General features: G+C 41.7%; 1 protein-coding gene across 2 annotated transcripts in view; it reads left to right on the top strand.

Moving 5' to 3' along the window:
- Positions 1–20,021, top strand: part of LOC143982595 (synaptotagmin-2-like) — a 138,052-nt gene extending 118,031 nt beyond the window's left edge. For both annotated transcript variants that reach the window (XM_077481461.1, XM_077481462.1), the window contains exons 8-9: positions 9,325–9,458; positions 16,293–20,021. In XM_077481461.1, coding sequence (XP_077337587.1) covers positions 9,325–9,458; positions 16,293–16,499 — 341 coding nt within the window. In that variant the 3' untranslated portion in view covers positions 16,500–20,021. The remainder of the gene's footprint in view (positions 1–9,324; positions 9,459–16,292) is intronic.
- The last annotated feature ends 368 nt before the right edge of the window (positions 20,022–20,389 follow it).

Raw genomic sequence — 20,389 nt, 5'->3', positions numbered from 1 at the left:
AGCTGTTTTTTACAGCTTTTTACTCACTGATCATCAGTCTAGTGTCAACACACAACACAGTGTAAACACAGTCCCCACATATGTCCCCAAAACACACATGTCCCCAAAACATACATGTCCCCAAATAATAAAAACACATGTCCCTAATAATAAAAACATGTCCCCCACATATGTCCCACTAAAATCACATGTCCCAATGATTATCTGCACACATATGTACGTGATCACCTGCACACATATGTACATGATCATTTGCGTACATATGTCCGTGATCACACAAACCAATTATTATACACTTAACGGATTTTTTTTTTACCAAAAACATGTATCAGAATACATTTTGGCTTAAATTTATGACAAAATTTGATTTTATTGGATTTCTTTTAAATATTGCTTTTTTTCCAAATTTCCGCTTTTTTTGCGCTTATATCGCAAAAAATTAAAAACGGAGTCGTGAATAAATAACACCAAAATAAAGCTCTATTTGTGCGAACAAAATGATAACAATTTCATTTGGGTACAGTGTAGCATGAGCGCGCAATTGTCATTGAAAGCGCTAGAGCGATGAAAGCTGAAAATTGGGCTGGGAAGGAAGGGGGCGAAAGTGCCCTGTATTGTAGTGGTTAAGTAACTTTTGAAAGTGTCCTTCTTCACCATTGCATGCCATGCAACCCAACATTGCATCCATTGGAGTTTGGAGGGCTTTGCTGGTATGGGCAAAGCATATGGCAGCAGAAGCTGGAGCCTTTTACATAGGTAGTCAGGTTGAAAAAAGACACAAGTCCATCTAGCGCAACCAAAAAAAATAAAAATACAATCCCATATACAGTACACAATCCTTCACCCACAGTTGATCTAGAGGAAGGCGAAAAACCCCAGCAAAGCATGCTCCAATTTGTAACAGCAGGGGAGTAAAAAAATTCCTTCCTGATCCCCCGAGAGGCAATCGGATTTTCCATGGATCAATTTTACCTATAAATGTTAGTATCCTAATATATTAGTAAATTTAGGAAAAAATCCAGGCCTTTTTTAAAGCAATCTACTGAGCCTGCCAGAACCACCTCTGGAGGGAGTCTCTTCCCCCTTTTCACAGCTCTTACTGTCAAGAAACCTTTTCATATGTGGAGGTGAAATCGTTTTTCCTCTAGACGTAAAGAATGCCCCCTTGTCCTCTGTGATGACCTTTTAAAGTGAATAACTCAACACCAAGTTCACTATATGGACCACTTATGTATTTGTACATATTGATCATATCTCTCCTTAATCACCTTCAAGAGGGAATAGATTCAGTTCCTCTAATCTTTCCTCATAACTGAGCTCCCCATGCCTCTTATCAGTTTGATTGCCCTTCTCTGCACTTTCTCCAGTTCCCCGATATCCTTTTTGAGAACTGTCGCCCAAAACTGAACTGCGTATTCCAGGTGAGGTGTTGCTAATGATTTGTATAGGGGAATAATGATATCTCTCTGGAGTCCATACCTTTCTTAATAGAAGAAAGGACTTTGCTTGCTTTGGAAACCGCAGCTTGACATTGCATGCTATTATTGAGCTTAAGATTTACCAAACCCCCCCCCAGATCCTTCTCTACCATTGATTCCCCCAGTATGTATGATAAATGCATATTCTTAGCCCCCAAGTGCATAACTTTACATTTATCAACATTAAACCTCATTTGCCACTTAGTTGCCCAATTAGACAGTGCATTGAGGTTGGCTTGTAAATTGGAGACATCCTGTAAGGACGTTATTCCACTGCATAGCTTGGTGTCATCTGCAAAGACAGAAATGTTACTTTTAATCCCAAACCCTATATCATTTATAAAGATATTAAAAAGTAAGGGTCCCAGCACTGAACATTGGGGTGCACCTCTAATAACCTTAGACCATTCAGAGTAAGAGTCATTAACAACTACTCTCTGAATTCTGTCTTTTAGCCAGTTTTCTATCCATTTACAAATTGATCTTTTAGTCTGGTTTGTCAGCCAAGAAGCACATGGAGCTCTTTCCTGGAGTATTGACTTCTGCATAGATGAACTGGGAGAGTGTCTCCAGTAGGGATGAGCCGAACACCCCCGGTTCGGTTCGCACCAGAACTTTCGAACGGACCCCAAATTCGTACGAACGTTAGAACCCCATTGAAGTCTATGGGACTCGAATGTTCGAAATTAAAAGTGCTAATTTTAACGGCTAATATTCAAGATACTGTCCTAAAAAGGGTTTGGGGACCTGGCTCCTGCCCCAGGGGACATGGGTCAATGCAAAAAAAAGTTTTAAAAATGGCCGTTTTGGCGGGAGCACTGATTTTAATGATGATTAAAGTGAAAAAAAAAAAAAGTTAAATATTCCTTTAAATATCTTGCCTGGGGGGTGTCTGTAGTATGCCTGTGAAGTGCCATGTGTTTCCCGTGTTTAGAACAGTCCCTACACAAAATGACATTTAACGGAAATAACGTCATTTAAAACTGCTTGCGGCTTTAATGTTATATCTGGTTCCTGCAATATGGTTGAAAATCATTGAGAAAAATGGCATGGGTAGCCCTTCCTGCCCATTACCAGCCCCTTTGGGTCTTGTACACATATTAAGGGGAACCCCGTACCCATATTAAAAAAAGGAAATGCGTGTGGCCCCCAGGCCCTATATACTAAGAACAGCAGTATACAGGCGGTGCAAACAAGACAGGGACTGTGTAGATTTGTTGTGTTAAGTTGAATCTGTTTGTAATTTTCAACTGGTACATTTTTAAAGTGTAGCTCAATCTCCTACAACTGACTGCAAGCTCTATTTAAAATGAGCAAGATAGTTAGCTATGTAGGTGGATATAGCGGTGTATACTGCGTTCAGAGCACGCAGACAGCACGCATAATCTCCTAACACTGACTGAAAGCTCTATTTAAAACGAGCAAGATAGTTAGCTATATAGGTGGATATAACGGTGTATACTGCGTTCAGAGCACGCAGACAGCACGCACAATCTCCTAACACTGACTGCAAGCTCTATTATAAAAGATAGATATATCGCTAGCTATATAGGTGAATATAGCGGTGTATACTGCGGTCAGGGCACGCAGACAACAACCACCACAGAAGAGCAAGAACGAAAAATCTGCCGATAACGATCGGTGTATACTGTGTTGAAGGTACACAGAACACCCACTAACGGCTACAGACGCCAACACACTACACAAGGCCACCGCTCTGGCGGCCTTATATAGTGTGGGGCGTGTACTACACAGCCTGAGCTAAGATTGGCCACAGGCATCCTGCCTGTGGCCAATCATGGCTCTCCTCGCTGCCGGCGCTGTGATTGGCCAAGCATGTGGGGGGTCACAATGCATGCTTGGCCAATCATGAGCCAGCAATGCACTGCGCCATCGCAGTGCATTGTGGGCCGTGAGCGCCACATGAATTTGGCGCGAACGGCCCATAACATTCGGAATTCGCCCATAACATTCAGAATACGTATGTTCGAACACGAAGCTCATCCCTAGTCTCCAGTAAGTCTTCACCTGGAACCAAGAAGGGTTCCTTTTTGTTCTTTTCTGAATTCTGGGGCCTAAAGGCATCCTTTAACTTCCCTGTTCTCTCATATTTTTTCAAAAAATTAGAGTATCTGCCTGAGTGGAACTCCATTTGCTTCTGCATTAGGGTGCTGGTGTTGATATTCACCTCCTCTAAGGTCCTCTAAGACCCATATGCTCAGATTTATTCAAACTGTTGCAAATCACCATCCTGACAGTTTGGGGGAAAAGATTCTGCCCTTGGATCATCCCATGTCTCTGAATATCAAAACCAGGTTATCCTTGGAATGGTGGCTGTCCAGCCCAGAGCTAAAGTTGGGGTAATTCTTCCTCCCTGTGGTCTTGAAATTTCTGACAAGACATCTGTCTGTCAGCCTGGGGAGAAATATTGTCCAAACACACACAACAAACCAAGTGTAGCGCTATCCCCACTATTCCTATTCCAACAGTGAACAGTCTGAAGGTATATTCTCTGTTCTAGGTGTTGCAGCTCTCCCATAAGTCCACTGGGTGGCAGACATGAATCTGAAAATATATAAGGCAGAGGTCTCAAACTGGTGGCCCTCCAGCTGTTACAAAACTACAAGTCCCATCATGCCTCTGCCTGTGGGATTCATGCTTGTAACTGTCAGCCTTGCAATGCCTCATGGAACTTGTAGTTTGGCAGCAGCTGGAGGGCCACCAGTTTGAGGCCCCTGATATAAGGCAAGAGAGAGCGCACACCAGTCCTATGTGTTATCATTTAATTGATGAAGTTCAATATATAAAAAACGAGGGTTGCACTCACAAACATCCAGTGTAAAAAGGTATGAACAACTCCATAAAAGCCTCCTCTCCTGGTCTGTGAAGATCGATTGGCTCACATTGACTTGTGACGTGGTGAAGGGTATCCGTAAGCACAAGCTGCCTACTTCCTTGTATCACACGCCGCTCAAAGAACTTGCACAGGCCAGCCGGCGCTGCGTGACGTCACTCATGGCCAGGGGGCTGGATGCACAGTGATGCAGCTAACTCCGCAAGTCGCTGTGAACCACCTGATCTTCGTTTTTTATATATTGAACTTCATCAATTAAACAATAACGCACTAGGTTGGTGTGCTCTCTCTCTCTTGCCTTATATATTTTGGGGAAAAATATTGGACTCCCTGTCAGTCCAGGGTGGTGGTAGTCAAGGGAAGCCTAGACATCTATAAATGTCCTGGAGCTTAGGGCGACCCAGTTAAGATACAGTCTGGAATCAAACTAACTGTCGAATGTTGCAAAAGTCAGACCGCAAGCAGAGACCATTCTAACTTGGATGGATCGGTTTCTGTTCTTTCTGCAGCACACATTCCCAGCATTGATAATTGTCCAGTAGACTTCGTAAGCTTCCAATGTCCAAATCCCAGGGAGTGGTCTCTCCTGCCACACATGTTTCACCACCTTTGTCTTTGGTGGGGGGGACACCAGGCATATCTCTAATGGCATCCAGGCAGAACCACAAAATGAACAGGTTCATAGCCAAGTTCAGGGACCCTTGGGTCTTCAGAGTAGATGAATCAAATACCTAAAATTGTGCAGTGCTAAACAGCGCAAAATAAATGAACTAATTAATGTGAAAAACATCAGACTTGTAATAATCACATTTCATGTACACTCGCAGCTCCTAAACTTGAATTTTTGGCATTTTGTTTTGCCAAAGCTCCTAAACTCAACTCCATAAAAGCCTATGTGTCCTTAGACACTTATGCTCTCCTGAACCTTACTGGCTCCATGGTTCTGATTTTGCTGAAGGCTAGAAAACCAGCTTCTTGAAGAGTTTACCACCATGTGTGGAAAGCATACTTTGCTGGGTGCAAAAATGAAAAGCTTAATTCCAGGAAATAGTCTCTGGCACAAGTATTTTAGGCCTCTTTTACAGAGGGGGCTGTCCTTCCGCTGTTACAAGCATGTTTTGTTATTTTGAAATTCCAAGACTTCAGGCACAGTAATCACTTGCAGTTGTATATTGCAATTAGCAGCAGTTACATGCGGCTGCGTTTAGCTGCAGTGGAACATTCTTGCCACTTCTGATGTGCTTCCTGTTTTTCTTTCCTTGTTGCTGCTGCTATACACAGGTGAAATTGTGCATAACCGCAGGTAATAGCAGTGTACAGATAGCTGAGATAATTTGGTTCTGGATGCAGTCAAATTTATTTTTTCTAACCTTTGAGGACTATAAAAGGTCAGTTTTCTGCCTTGTCTGTGCTCTTTCAGAGACCAAGAGCTTTCCACTGTTTGCTAAGGGCCCTTGTACAAGGGGTGGCTCACATTGTTCCAACAGTACTCTCCACACTAATTCTGTGGGACCTCAGCCTGGTATTTTTAGCCCTTCAGAAACTTTTTAAACCCATTTGGGATATTTCTCTCCCTCTCATATCACACAAATCACACATGGTTGCATTTCTTATGGCTATTGCTTCTATAAATAGGATATCTAAGCTTGCTGCTTTGTCCTTTTTAAGGCACCGTTTCTTGTGCTTCACAAGGACAAGGTTGTGTTGAGAGCACATCATTTCTTCCTGCCTAAAGGTGGTCTGTGTGTTTCATTTAAAATTCAGACATAGTTTTTACCTTCCTTTTTCTAACTTTAAAATATCCTAAGGAGATTGCTCTCCACTGCTTGGATGTGGTTAGAGCTGTTTGAGTCTACTCCACAGTCACGGCCTCAATTCATCAATCTGATGCCCTGTGCATGCTATCCAAAGGCTCCGGGAAAAGACAGGCTGTCTCCCAATCCACAGTTGCTAAGTGGAAACTCATTGCTCAGATATATGATCTGCAAGGTTGCTTCCATTTCCTTTGAAATCCAACTATGTTGGTGCTTCCTGGCTTTTCAACATCAGACCCTGGTTTCCCAAGCTAGCAAAGTAGCCACCTCTGTTCATGCTTTTGTAAAGTTTTGCCAGGCCAATGTTCAAGCTTCAGTGGACAACTGTCTTGGTCAGGAAGTCCACCAGGCGGCACATTGAGAGCCTTGTTGGTCTTGTTTTGTTAAAGCAGTTAAGTCACTTATATAATCACTGGCATCCCCTCTGTTTTAGGCAAACAGTATGTCAATTGTTTTAAAAATTATAATCCTAACTACCTTCTTGCACAGCTCAGCTGTGTGGTCATGTGTCCTCCCTCAGCTCTCCTTTCCCGATCTATAGAGAGCAGCGGGAGGGGCTGAGATTTCCCTCTGACATCAGCCAGCAGAGGGAGGTCATGTGACCACACAGCGCACTGTGCAGGAAGGTATTTAGGATTTTAATTTTTTTTTAAATTGACATACTGTGCTTTATATCTGCCTAAAACAGAGGGGGGTGCCTGTAATTTTAATATATTACTTTACAGGAATAGTGGCAAGAGGGGAGGGGCGGGGCGGGGAGGAGTCCGGCTCTCACTACACACTAAATAGGTGAACAAAACTACTGAGCTGACAGGGAGGGAGGGGGAGAGGGAGAGACTGACCACACAGCGGGATGATGGCAGAATACAGGAACAGGCAGGCTCAACCCGATATTTTACATCATACAATGGGACAAATTACACTGCACAAGCACTAGGCTATAGATCATGTTTTAAAGGAACAGGAGTTTATTTTGTTATTTTTGGGGGGGGGGATTACAACCACTTTAAGGCCGGGTTCACACCGCTGCGATGCGGGAATGCCGCGAATCCGCGGCGTTTTCCCGCATCGCATTACTCCCGCCGGCAGTTCACACTGCCCTATGCGGACGGCTGGGAGTGTCAATGATATGTTAATGACACCCCCAGATCCGTCCGCATATCGCAGTGCGATCTGCCGACTCGCACAGGAATCGGATCGCATGGTGTGAACCCCCATGCGATCCGATTCTGTTGCGGACCAAAAAAAGGGTCCCGTGCGAGTTTGCTGCGGGAGCGATGCGAATTCAGCCATACTATCTGTATGGCTGTACTCGCATCGCTACGGAGATCGGATGTGATTTGCGGTGCGAATCACATCCGGATCTCCCCCCGCAGCAGTGTGAACCCAGCCTAAGAGGATTGTTACTATTGGGCCTTTTAGCTGTTGCTTGTCCCTCATTGGAATGCTTTTGGATGTCCCAGAGGTCTAAGAATTACCTCTCCTAGGTGCAATGATGTGCGATTTTAGGCAGGGTTCCCACTGCTGCGATGTCCGAGATCAGATATGATTTGCACTGCAGTGCAAATCACATGCGATCTCTGTGCAATGCGATTTCAGCCATACAGATAGTATGTCTGAATTTTCATCACATTCGGAGCAAACTCGTACAGGACCCTTTTTTTGGTCCGCAGCAGAATCGGATCGCATGGGTGTTCACACCATGCAATCCGATTCCTGTCCTGTGCAGGAGGGGCGTGTCAGGACAAGTTTGATCATTGGAGGAGAGCACACTGAGTTCTCAGCATGCCTAGAGAACTGACCACACTGTGTTCCGTTTTTAATAGGAAAGCAAGAGGGCTAGCAGGAACACCAGGGATTTCACACAAAGGAATCAATACAAAGAGAACAGAATACTTTCTCACACAAGTACATAGTACAGCAGGCAAATATCAGGAATAAGAAATGTTGGGGTAACCAGCACTTTAAGCTTTGCGGTTTGCCAGCGTCCAATCACCTGGAGGTGAAACATAACCCACATATCAAATAAATATCTCTACAGCAGGTGGTGAGTGGGTGTCACACTGGGGGTGATTTACTAGGGGCAAATAGACTGTGCACTTTGAAAAGCGCAGAAGCTCTGCTGACTTCCATCATCCAATCATGTGCAAGCAAAAATGCATTTTGCTTTGTTTTGTATTTCTTGCACGTGATTGTATATTTTTTGCAAACTGAAGTTTTACCTAATTTTCTAAGCTCTGGAGCAACTGCACTTTGCAAAGTGCACAGTCTATTTTCCTTTAGTAAATCTGATTAATACAGAATAATTCTGTAGTGGTTGTGTGAAATAAGTCACAGTACCCTGGAGCTCATTTTTGCAAGCTTCTCGTTGAAATCAGTTCTGCACTGCAGTGTGCATTTTCTGTCCCTTTTTTATTTTATTTTTTTTAATTAACTATTATTGTGAGTTTTGCATATTAAGTGGATTTACATGGAAAACTGTTCTGGCTTTTAGTGGCTTCTAATTTCTGGTAGCTGAAGTTTTATCCAGCAGCTGGCAGCCCTCAACACTTACTGGCTTCCTTTTGGATTAGGAAATACTCAATGTGAGGCCTGCAAAGGGGGAAGCATCTGCTGTCCGTTTTTTCCTGAGACTGAAAAATCTGTGGATTTGAACACTATTGGTACTGTAGCGGTTTTGCTGTTGTGTTTGTTTGCTTATAAAGTAACATGAAAGCAATTCATGTGGTAGACTTCAGTAAGGGACATATTTTTTGTATAAAGATTTAGGCCTCATGCACAAAGGACGTTATAATAATATTATAAAAACGCCAGTAGCTTTGTGTTCATTGGTGTTTTTAGGCATTTTTTTACATTGGAGCATTTTTAGATCTGAAAACTGCCTCTCAGAACCTACTAGTTGTGGGATTTTTTTAAAGCCAAAGAATGACCCAGCCAAAAACAATTTATAACAGCCTATGTGTGCATGGACACATGGGATAATATGCTGGAGAAAAAAATATTTGAATTTAAAAACAGCAGCTGTAAAAACTTCTATTGTGCATGAGGCCCTAGCAATGAATGTTTATGTTGTTCCGTTGCCCTGTGCTTTCTATAAATCAGCCTGGCTATGGTCAGTCGTTTTTGTATACAGTATTATTTTTGTTCATATTTACTTTCTTATTTTTCTTATTTTTAGATCCCTATGTAAAGATTCATTTGATGCAGAATGGAAAACGTCTCAAAAAGAAGAAAACGACAGTGAAGAAAAAGACATTGAATCCATATTTCAACGAGTCTTTCAGTTTTGAAATTCCTTTTGAGCAGATACAGGTATTGTGTCCAGGATCTGAAAATTATGAATCGCCGTTTAGGGTAATGCATTCTCTGCCTGATAGTATAAAACCTTTTAGGTGCAGCCCCCCCAAAAGCTTACCTGAGCCAGTCTTGGTCCAGCGCTGTGCACAATGTAACAAGGGAGGGGTCAATAGATGTACACAGTGCGGCTCAGGATCAAAACTTGCGCGAGTCTTGGTCCAGCGCTGTGCGTAATGTAACAAGGGAGGGGTCAATGGATGTACACAGTGCGGCTCAGGATCAAAACTTGCGCGAGTCTTGGTCCAGCACTGTGCGCAATGTAACAAGGGAGGGGTCAATAGATGTACACAGTGCGGCTCAGGATCAAAACCTGCGCATACCCCACCTGCAAGCGGCTTGCTTGTGGGGTACTCAATGGGGTGTGCTAGGAGTGCCAGTGTTGGACCCAAGAAGAGGAGGATCAGGGCTGCTTTGTGCAAAACCATTGCACAGAGCAGGTAAGTGACATGTTTGTTATTTTATAAAAAAACCTTTTAATATCTCTTGAAAAATGCCAAGATCATAAAAAACACAGGATAACTTAATTTTTTTTAAAATTGTTAAACAGGACTTCCCTGTATATAGCAGCAACTGTTTGCAAAGCTGTTTACAAAATGGAGGGAGACAGTACAGTTACAATACAAGAGAGATCAGAAAGCCCTGCTCATTAGAGCTTACAGTACAATCTAAAAGTCTCTGTATTCTAACCCCCTCTCTACCTTGATTACCACAATCACATTTTGCCCTTAATAAACTTTTAGAAGTCTGGTGTCAAACATGTAGCTTTTTGGCATTTATTGTGTTAACTTCACTTTAAATAAATAGTTTGAGCCCACTGTTAGCATTGTATAAACTCTATATAGCACCGGCTACATACAGTATTCAGCGCTATTTTGCAGGAGAGGTACGCAGACTTCCTATCCCATTCCCAGAGCAAAATTGAGTCAAACTTAACGCTGCTCAACCGTTCACAAGAAGCTTTTGTATTTTATTAATGAATACCAGAAAAAAATACCAGACTTCCTCTGATTGGCCAAGGTGGATAGGTGGGCAGATAATGTCACAAGCTCCACCTCAGCTAATCAGAGGAAGTCTTGTATTCATTTTTAAAAATACAAAGGTTTCTGTGAATGGCTGAGCAGCACAAAACTCAATTTAGTTCCAGAAATGGGAATGGAAGTCCCCGTACCATTGTCGAAACACAGCTCTGTATACTACATGTAGCTGATGCTACATACAGTTTATACAGCATTGACTGTGGATGCAAGTATTAGTAAAAACCTGGAGTTTAACCCCTTGCCACCGAGCATGCGCATCCTCGCTGAACTGGGGCTGCCTATATCCACTACTGTGCGTGCTGTGCATTGTACTCCCAGCATAAAGACCATGCTGTTACCAGCAGCTCCAGGCGTTGGTGTTGGCGTCCTCCAATGCCCAGCATGGAAAAAACTGTTGCTGCTGCAAGCTGCAGAGGGACACAAGAGCATAAAAGAGGTTTGGTGACACAGACATTCTTTTTGACACATTTACTACTGCATCAGGCTGAGCATTAATAGAAGCGACAGGGCTGGACTATTACTAAAGCAGTGGATGCAATCCTTCTGGTAGTACCTCTGCTTTGTGCATCGGTTGGGTAGCGTGCTCAGGTAAGGGTCTGATATGGACCTGGGGGGACCCCCACGCCGATTTTCCGGCGTAGGGGTTCCCCTTTAAGTCCATACCAGGTGACGGGACCAGCGACGCCTCCTTCGCTGTTCACGGCTACCGGGAGCCGTGCTCAAAATGAGTGGACTTTCCTCCGCGTGTGTGGGCGAGTCCATTCATTTCAAAAGTATGGCGGATAGTCCGGCGGACTTAGTACGCCGTATTAGTCTGCTGAAAAAGTGCCGTGTGTGGGCAAGTAGCTCGTTCGGAAAGTCCGGTGGACAGTCTGGCAGGAAGTCCACCAGACTAAGTCTGCTGGATAGTCTGCTACGTGTGTACGTGGCATAAGCGTAACAGGTCCCCGTCCATTGCTCAGGACCCTCATGCTGAGGAACAAGGGGCGAGAGATGATGAATTTCTATCAGGGGACCAGGAAGAGGCTGATGACTCCACTTCCCAAGAACCTAATTCGGAAGGATCAGGTTCACAAGAAAGGTTGTTGGTACAATCTCTCACTGAATTGATCCTCTCCACATTTTTGCTGCCAGTAGTGGAGTCAGTCGATGAGCCCTCTTCTGGTTTGGGTTCACTATAGCCTCCCCAAACTGTTCATCCTTTTCCTATCCATTTATGGCTGAAAAAGCTTATGTATTCTGAGTGGGGGCACTCAGATAAAGTTTTTTCCTCCAAAAAAGTTTTCAACACTTTTTATCCTATGGAGGAAGAATTTAATAAGTGATGGGGGATTCCAGCAATTGACGCTGCTATATCCTCTGAACAAAAACCTGACTTGCCCTGTAGACAATGCTCAAATGCTGATACATCCAACAGATAAGAAGTTGGAATTCCTTTTTAAAAACTATATTTGACTCGCAGGTTCAGTAGTTTACCCTGCGCTGGCAGCGATCGGGGTATCTCAGTCCCTAAAGGACCAGTTTATAGAGATAACCAAAATTATTCCTGATCAGCAGGCCCAAGATTTGTCCGGGATATCAGAGGCATTGTGTTTTACAGTAGACGCTATGAAAGCTTCTATTCTCGAGGCCTCACGGCTCATGCTAGGGCTGGTACATGTGAATAGAATCTTATGGTTGAAAAATTGGTCAGACGAAGCGCCATGCAAAAAGCTCTTAGCCCGTTTCCCATTTCACAGTGAATAAACACCCTGGGGGAGAAAACCCACTAATCATACTAAAACCTCCTTATGAAGGGACGCCCCCACTCGCTCAAGTGGAGGGAAGACTTCTGCAGTTTTCAAGGGTCTGGCAGGAACAATGTCGAGACAGATGGGTGGCTTCCTCAATTTCTCTGGGTTACAAACTAGTTCTGGGAATTCCTGTCTCCTCGTTTTCTCAGATCAAGCGTTTCCAGAGATCCAGTAAAAAAGTCTCTCTTTCAAGCTTTGGATCACCTCTTGTCTCAAAGAGTGATATCGGTGGTTCCCTTGGAAGAGCAAGGATTAGAGTTTTATTCAAATCTTTTCATGGTACCAAAACCAAATGGGGATGTCAGACCCATTTTAGATCTCAAAGTTCTAAACCGGTTTATGAATATCCACTCTTTTCGCATGGAGTCAATCCGATTGGTAGTCTCCATCCTACAAGGTGGAGAACTTCTGGCGTCAATTGACATCAAGGATGCTTAGCTCCATGTGGCAATTTTACCCGCTCACCAGAAATATTTATGCTTTGAGGTAGAAAATCTTAATTTTCAGTTCATAGCTCTGCTCTTCGGTCTAGCTACTGCACCTCGAGTGTTTACAAAGGTCCTGGCTCCTCCTTTTGCCAGATTATGGGCTCAAGGTATAACGATACTAGTCTACTTGGACAATCTACTCTTCATAGATCAGTCGGTAGCCCGCTTAAACCAATGTTTGGTCACCGCAGTCAGCTACCTGGAATACCTAAGTTAGATTCTCAACCTAGAGAAATCCTCCTTAAAACCATCAAGGAGATTGCAGTACTTAGGGCTGATCATAGATACAGGTCAGAAGAGGGTGTTTTTGCCCCAGGAAATGATCAGTTCCATATGTGAACTGATTCAGTTGGTCAAAACGAAGAAGAATCCTTCTATTCGACTTTGCACAAAATTTTTGGGAAAGATGGTGGCTTCTTTCGATGCCGTTCCTTATGCGCAGTTTCATTCAAGACGGCTGCAAAACAGTATCCTGTCAACTTGGAACAAGAAGGTCCAAGCTCTGGACTTCCCAATGTGTTTATCCTCCAAAGTCCAAGAATCTTCAAAAAGGAAAATCCTTTCTACCAGTTACCTGGAAGGTCGTAACAGATGCAAGCCTTCTGGGCTGGGGGGGGGGGGGGGGGGGGGCAATCCTGGAAGAAGCCTCTGTCCAAGGGAAATGGTCCAAAGCAGAAATTACCTTACCCATCAATATCCTAGAGATTCGGGCAATATGCCTGGCCCTGAAGGCCTGGACGTTCAGACTACAGGATTGTCCTATCAGGATCCAATCCAACAGTGCCACAGCAGTGGCCTATATCAATCACCAAGGGGGCACAAGAAGTCGTGCAGCCCAAAGAGGTGAATCATATCCTATCTTGGGCAGATGACAACATTCCTTGTCTGTCAGCAGTTTTCATTCTAGGGATAGGGAATTGTCAGGCGGACTACTTGAGTCGCCAACAGTTGTTCCCAGGGGAATGGTCTCTTCACCCTGATATCTTTCTCTCAATATGTCAAAGATAGGTAATTCCGGACGTGGCTCTGTTTGCGTCCAGGTTCAACAACAAGATCGACAACTTTGTATCAAGGACAAGGGATCTGATGGCATGCGGAACAGATGCCTTTTTCTGTTGGATCAGTTTTCACTGATCTATGCATTCCCTCCTGTTCTGTTGCTACCGTGCCTTCTTCCCAGGATCAAGCAGGAAGGGAAGGAGGTGATTCTTGTGGCCCAGAAGATCTTGTTTTTCAGAAATCGTAAAAATGGCAGTAGGAGACCCATGGACTCTACCACTATGGCCAGACCATCTCTCGCAAGGTCTGGTATTCCATCCTACCTTACAAACGCTAAATTTAATGGTCTGGCTATTGAGACCCACATTCTGAAAGACCGTGGGCTGTCAGGTTTAGTAGTTTTTACTTTGGTTAATGCTAGGAATCTGGCCTCCAGAGTCATATATTGTAGAGTCTGGAAGGCATATGTCTCCTGGTGTGAATCCAGGGGTTGGCACCCCAGGAAATATGTCATAGGTAGGATCTTTGAATTTCTACAGATGGGATTGGAAGTGAAGCAGGCCTTGAGTACTATCAAATACCAGGTGTCGGCCTTATCTGTGTTTTTTCAATGACCACTTGCTTCACACTCTGGTTCATAACTTTATTCAGGGGGTAACGCAAATTAATCCTCCAGTTAAGTCACCCCTGAACCCTTGAGACTTGAATTTAGTCCTGTCGACGTTACAGAAACAGCCTTTTGAGCCAATACGAAATATTTCCTTGGTCCTCTTGACGGGGAAAATAATTTTCTTGGTTGCCATATCTTCTGCTAGAAGAGTATCAGAGTTGGTTGCTCTTTCTTGTAAAGAGCCATATTTGATTATTCATAAGGATGAGGTTGTATTGTGGCCTCATCCTAATTTCCTACCAAAGCTAGTTGCAGGTTTTCATATAAACCAGGATATTGTTCTGCCTTCATTTTTTCCAAAACCTCGTTCTGTGGAAGAAAGGTCACTACATTCTCTTGATGTGGTGAGAGCAGTCAAGGTCCATTTCAAGGTGACCGCTCAGATTCGTAAAACAGATGTTTTGTTTGTGTTGCTAGACGGTCCTAAAAGAGCACAGGCAGCATCAAAATCTACTATTTATAAATGGATTCATCAAGTCATTGTTCAGGCTTACGGTTTAAAAAGGAAAATTCCACCTTTTCATATTAAAGCGTACTCCATCAGGGCTGTTAGTGCTTCTTGGGCAGTGCATCACCACGCCTCCATGTCTCAGATTTGCAAGGCCGCAACTTGGTTTTCAGACCATACATTTACCAGATTCTATCAAGTAGATGTAAAAGGTCATGAGGATATCACCTTTGGGCGCAGTGTACTGCAGGCTGCAGTATAAGACCTTTAGTCTCTTGGTGCCCTACTTTTGTTGTGTTTACCTCCCTTCAGTTGGCAGTGTCCCGTGATGTATGATGAGAAAATAGGATTTTTAAAACAGCTTACCTGTAAAATCCTTTTCTTTGAAGTACATCACAGGACACAGATGTCCCTCCCTTCTTTGGTATACACGTGTATTGCTTTGCTACAAAACTGAGGTACTCCCAGTAGTGGGAGGGGTTATATAGGGAGTGCACTTTTTGTCTTAGGGCGTGCCAGTGTGTAGATGCAGAATCGCTCTGAAGCTGCGTCTTTACCCTGGTGCCTCTAACACTGAGAACTGAGCTATTGAACAAAGCCGATCGCTTGCTTCTCACATCTCCGTGAGCAGAGAGCTGATGACTGTCAGGCTCTCTGCTCTACCCCCCTTACTGGATCACTGGGTTGTGAAGGGGGGGGAGCAGCCGGCTCAGTCTCTCATTGGCTCTCTGAGATGTTGAGCTGGGTGCCGGTCCAGGGATCTGGGCAGATCCCAATTCTATGGTCGTGATGACGCCCGAGCCTCTACTGACACTGTGATGTCGGCAGAGAGTGGACTTCAGCCCTCTCTCTGCTGAAAATGGGTCACAGGAGTGCAAAACAAATTGCACTGCTGTGATCCACAGGAGAAGTACAGCCAAATGAGCATTCGCTATACTTCTCCAAGTATCTATTAATTTTGTTGTTTGGTGTTTTTTGTTTCCCCACATTTTACTTAGTATTTTTTTTCTTCTTTACAGGCATTGAAGAAAATATGTTCTGCAAAAAAATACATTGATTTCCTCCTTCTGAACATGCCAGTACTTACCTCATTTGCTGATCTTAACTTAGGAAGTAAAGGCTGATTGAAATCAGGACTCCTGACAGTCATGCTTGTTACTGGTCTATCAAAAAAGTACAAAGTCAATAAATCAACTTGACAGCCATAAAGCTAGCATTTTCAAAAGGATGGGACAATAGTGGCATGGTTTCATGTGTCTTCTTGTACAATTTTTATATGGCTTGCTCTCACTATGTTAAGGTTTAATACCTCCTTTTTTTTTTGAGTAACATCTTAATTTTTTCTTTCTCACAGAAAGTACAAGTTGTTATCACAGTTCTGGACTATGACAAACTGGGTAAGAATGAGGCAATTGGGAAGATCTTTGTTGGATGCAGTGCATCAGGAACAGAGCTCCGACATTGGTCAGATATGTTGGCCAATCCTCGTCGTCCTATTGCTCAGTGGCATCCACTCAAACCAGAAGAAGAAGTGGACCTTGCACTTGGATCAAAGAAGTAAATAACAAACACACATGCAACACACATACTTCCCCTTAATATTTTTCCTCCTGCCCTCATACTCTGCTGTGCAGACTTAAATCTACAAGCACCTTCTGCTCACCCATCGGCAGCCCCAAATGCACAGCAGCCAGGACTTATGGAACACATTCAAGGGGTGGTGTTACACTACAAGGCGTTTTAAACATTCAGCCACCTAATTCAGAATATTTTTTTTTTCAAGTGATAGGATCCTAAACCAATGATTTCTATCAACGAAGAATGACTTCTGAAGCTGGTCATTGCTAGCAGACAGACATCCACCTCTTTTGTGTGTTCTAGGCAGACTTTATATTGTATGCATACATTGGTGGGTAAATTATATCTGTATAATATTCCAGTCTTCCAAAAATTGGTAGTAGACAGCCACTGGGTTATTGACAAAGTATGTTCTCTGACTTGGCTGCAAGTCAGTATATCCATTTTAACTGAATAAAATTAGCTGTAGGGACCTTAGGTTTACACTTGTTATTGCAGTAGTATAGAAGATGTTGATTTCAAGATATTTTACTCTAAGAAATCCAGTATATTCTGTAAAAGGTAAATATATTTCTTTACAAGGACTTTTAATGTGTTTGAGAAATTGACATACACATCATATTTTTTTTTATTATTAGAGTAATTTAATTTTTAAATGTGCTTATCTTATGAACTTCTAGATTCCCCATTACATAAATGATCTCCATATCTGTAATATAATTCCTACTTTGTAGCATCAGTGGAAAGAGGTTAAATGAATAGCTTGTCTTTTACCAAGTCTTTAGAATCACATGTCTTCCATTTTTTCTAAAGTAGACATCTACTCTAGGACACATTGCCAAGGAAATGGAATAACTATGTGTGCATTTAGCACAAGCAACTTTATTTCATTTTAGGTGAATATTTCTATTTCTTTTGGCACCAAATGCAGGTGTAAGTGTTAAAACAAAGAAATCATAGATATATCTATGGATGCGTGAAGTAGTGAGATGCACAATTTTTGGAAAGCAGAATAAAGCTTCAGAGAAGCTTGCAGATCTTCTAAGACCAAAGTGATTACCTAAAATATCAAGGGAGGTTTTTTAATAGCATTTATGATTTTGATCATTTATAAAAGTATTTTGCTAGTTTGTGGCTATAGCAAGTTATGGGTGTTTGAAGTATATATAAAATATAGTAGGGCATTTAAATATACAGTTGTTGGCAGCACCATAGCGAAAACAAGCACTTACTGAATAGCCATGTTTTAAGTGATGTTACTTCAAAATTTGAAAGGCATTACATGTACATTGTAAGGATCATATTATGGTATCTTTATAATTTGAAATCTAGGGCTTAAACAATCATCATGAAAAAAAAGTCCATGGATTGTAGCTATATGTTAAAGAATATTTTAATTTTAATTTATGCTTTCTTATTTCAGACTACCAGTGGCAGTAACTGTTTTATTTAGCCAAAACTGACTCCAATTTCTGTAAAAATACATGTTAAGGGCCCCTCGTAGCTATCAGGTTCCTAAATAATGTATTTAAAAAAAAAAGACACATAATTTATTTATTTCAGGTAACATTCCAGCCTTATTGCCTCCAGTTTTCAAATGTGAGTTTGTATGTAGTAGGGAGTACTGATTACAAATGCAGCCGGACTCCTAAACTGTTAACATAGTTAACAATAATTGTATCTATCAGAAGAAGGTCACTGTAAATAAAAATACGCAATTTGTAAAAAATTATTGCAAAAGATGTTAGATTACACATAATCTACATCAGGGTTCATTTAGATGCGAGAAAAACTTTACAATGATGATGCAAAATAAGTAGTTAAAATTTGAGAAAAAATATTTTTTCTTGGTTCTTTAAGGTTTTTATGGGGAAAAGATTTTTGATAAGGCGAGTTAGCAAGGAATGTGAGTGTTGTACATCCAGTGAATGCCCAATGGAAACATACTTTTTCGTTTTTATATTGCTCAAAACCACTTTTGGAATATTTAAAGAAGTGTTACTGTTAAAGCATTTCAACAAATTATAGGAAGTGTCTTGTGGGTATATGCCTCCTCTTCCCAGCATTCGTGGGATGTCACTCACTTGCGTGCTCTTCAAATCAGGGCTTTCTCTGTGCTTTGAGCATTTAATATCTCGAGATGCTCTATAACTAGAGACTGCCATGACATGAAAGTGTCTCTGTGATCTGATAACTTCAGAGTGGGAAAGCCTGACATAGGACGGATGTTATAAGGAGAAGGGGAAGATGCAGATGGTTGCAGCTTCATTCCATAGTCATTGGAGCCATCACAGTTAGAATCACAAATATTTAAAATACATATGCTCTTGTTATTTAGCAGATACATTTTTTTTTTTTTTTTAATCATAAGAAAAAAAGTTTTATATTACTAAAGTATACAAACCTAAATGGAAGAACACATAATGTATAAAGAAGCTAGATGTGAGTGTATAAAAAAAGGAATGGAATAAACCATGCTATACAGGGTAGTTCATAGACCAAGACAGATAATGGAGAGCAGCCATATTATGTTTAATGAAAAATTCCAGAAATCATGTTTACTTCATGCTCATTATGATCAGAGGCCTGTTTGTGTGCTCCGATTTGTGTGTGCCCGCTCAGGATGTATGTTAAATATTTTGTAAATAACATGCATGTTACACCGTGTACATACCAGCATGGGGGATAGATGTATGCTTGTGTGTGTGAGTGAGACCAGTAGAATAATTTTTTGGCCTCTTTACTGACATGGCAAATCTGTTGTGGCATTACATATTCACTAGTAAAGGTAATAGAACAAATGTTCACCTTTGTTTTGTGATGCTGTAAACTATACTAACTCCAGATCTGCTTTTCCAATGCTTTTTATTTTGCCATGATGTAAATGGGTTAAAAATAAGTACATTGGTTAAATAATAATAAATTAGGCTGCCAAATGCTGTTCCAGGCTTTACTGGCAGTTAATCTGAACATTTGGGTATATCTTGGAGAGGGTTTTGTCCTACACTTTATATTTTTGAATGTACGCATGCTAAAGAGGAAACTAAGTATATAGATCAAATATATATAAATAAATAAATAAATATAGGTACATATGGAAAGGGGCTGTGTGTTTACTGAACTTATTTTTTCATTTGTGTGTGTCCTGTTGATGTCCTATAACCTGCTAAATGTTGATGGATTTTTATCCATGCAATAGATTATGGCCTTTACCCTGGCATAGGGACAGACCATTCCTGCGTTTCGTGCTGTCTGTATTATAAATCTTTGCCATGCTGAGATATAAAAGCCATAATTTCTGAGAAGAGAGTATCCAGGTGGGGTATACTCAGACTAAATATGCATGTATTCTGTCTCTGTCTCTATGTTTTCAAAAAATATAAGGTGGTGTTAACGGGAGATGTTTCTCTGTTCCACCTACCTTAGTGTGTTATTGTTTGTGTGAGATAATTGTTGTCTTTGTTATTTTGTAAGATGTCTCCTTAATAAAGAAACATTGACTCAAGTGTCTTCTTTTGTAATCTTTCAAAGCACTATTTTCAGATTTGTTGTAATATTTTTTTCTGTGTTTATAGATTGATTTGGGTATTTTGTGCTAACAGGTCTTTTTTTTGTTTTATATTGGATCCTTGTGAGCGGGCTCTTTAAAGTGTTAGGTTGTAATATTATTTTATTTTTATTTTTTTACAGCCAAGTTTGTCAAAGTACAAACCCACTCTTCTTATGCTTCCATCCAGTGTTATTTAGGTTTGACTTTGTTCTGAATAAACACCCTGGTTTGGAGTGTTTTGAGGCACCTTTATGTGATGATAGACAGGCAAAAGCAGCACTAGTATAGTTAGATTTGGCGTTTTTATCTAGTCTTCTATTCTC

The sequence above is a fragment of the Lithobates pipiens genome, unplaced genomic scaffold (assembly GCF_037356315.1).
Source record: "Lithobates pipiens isolate NorthernLeopardFrog02 unplaced genomic scaffold, aLitPip1_a1.2 Scaffold_16, whole genome shotgun sequence".
NCBI classification, from domain to species: domain Eukaryota; kingdom Metazoa; phylum Chordata; class Amphibia; order Anura; family Ranidae; genus Lithobates; species Lithobates pipiens.
The sequence above is the reverse complement of the archived record's forward strand: the minus strand, read 5'-3'. Positions and strand labels throughout refer to the sequence as shown.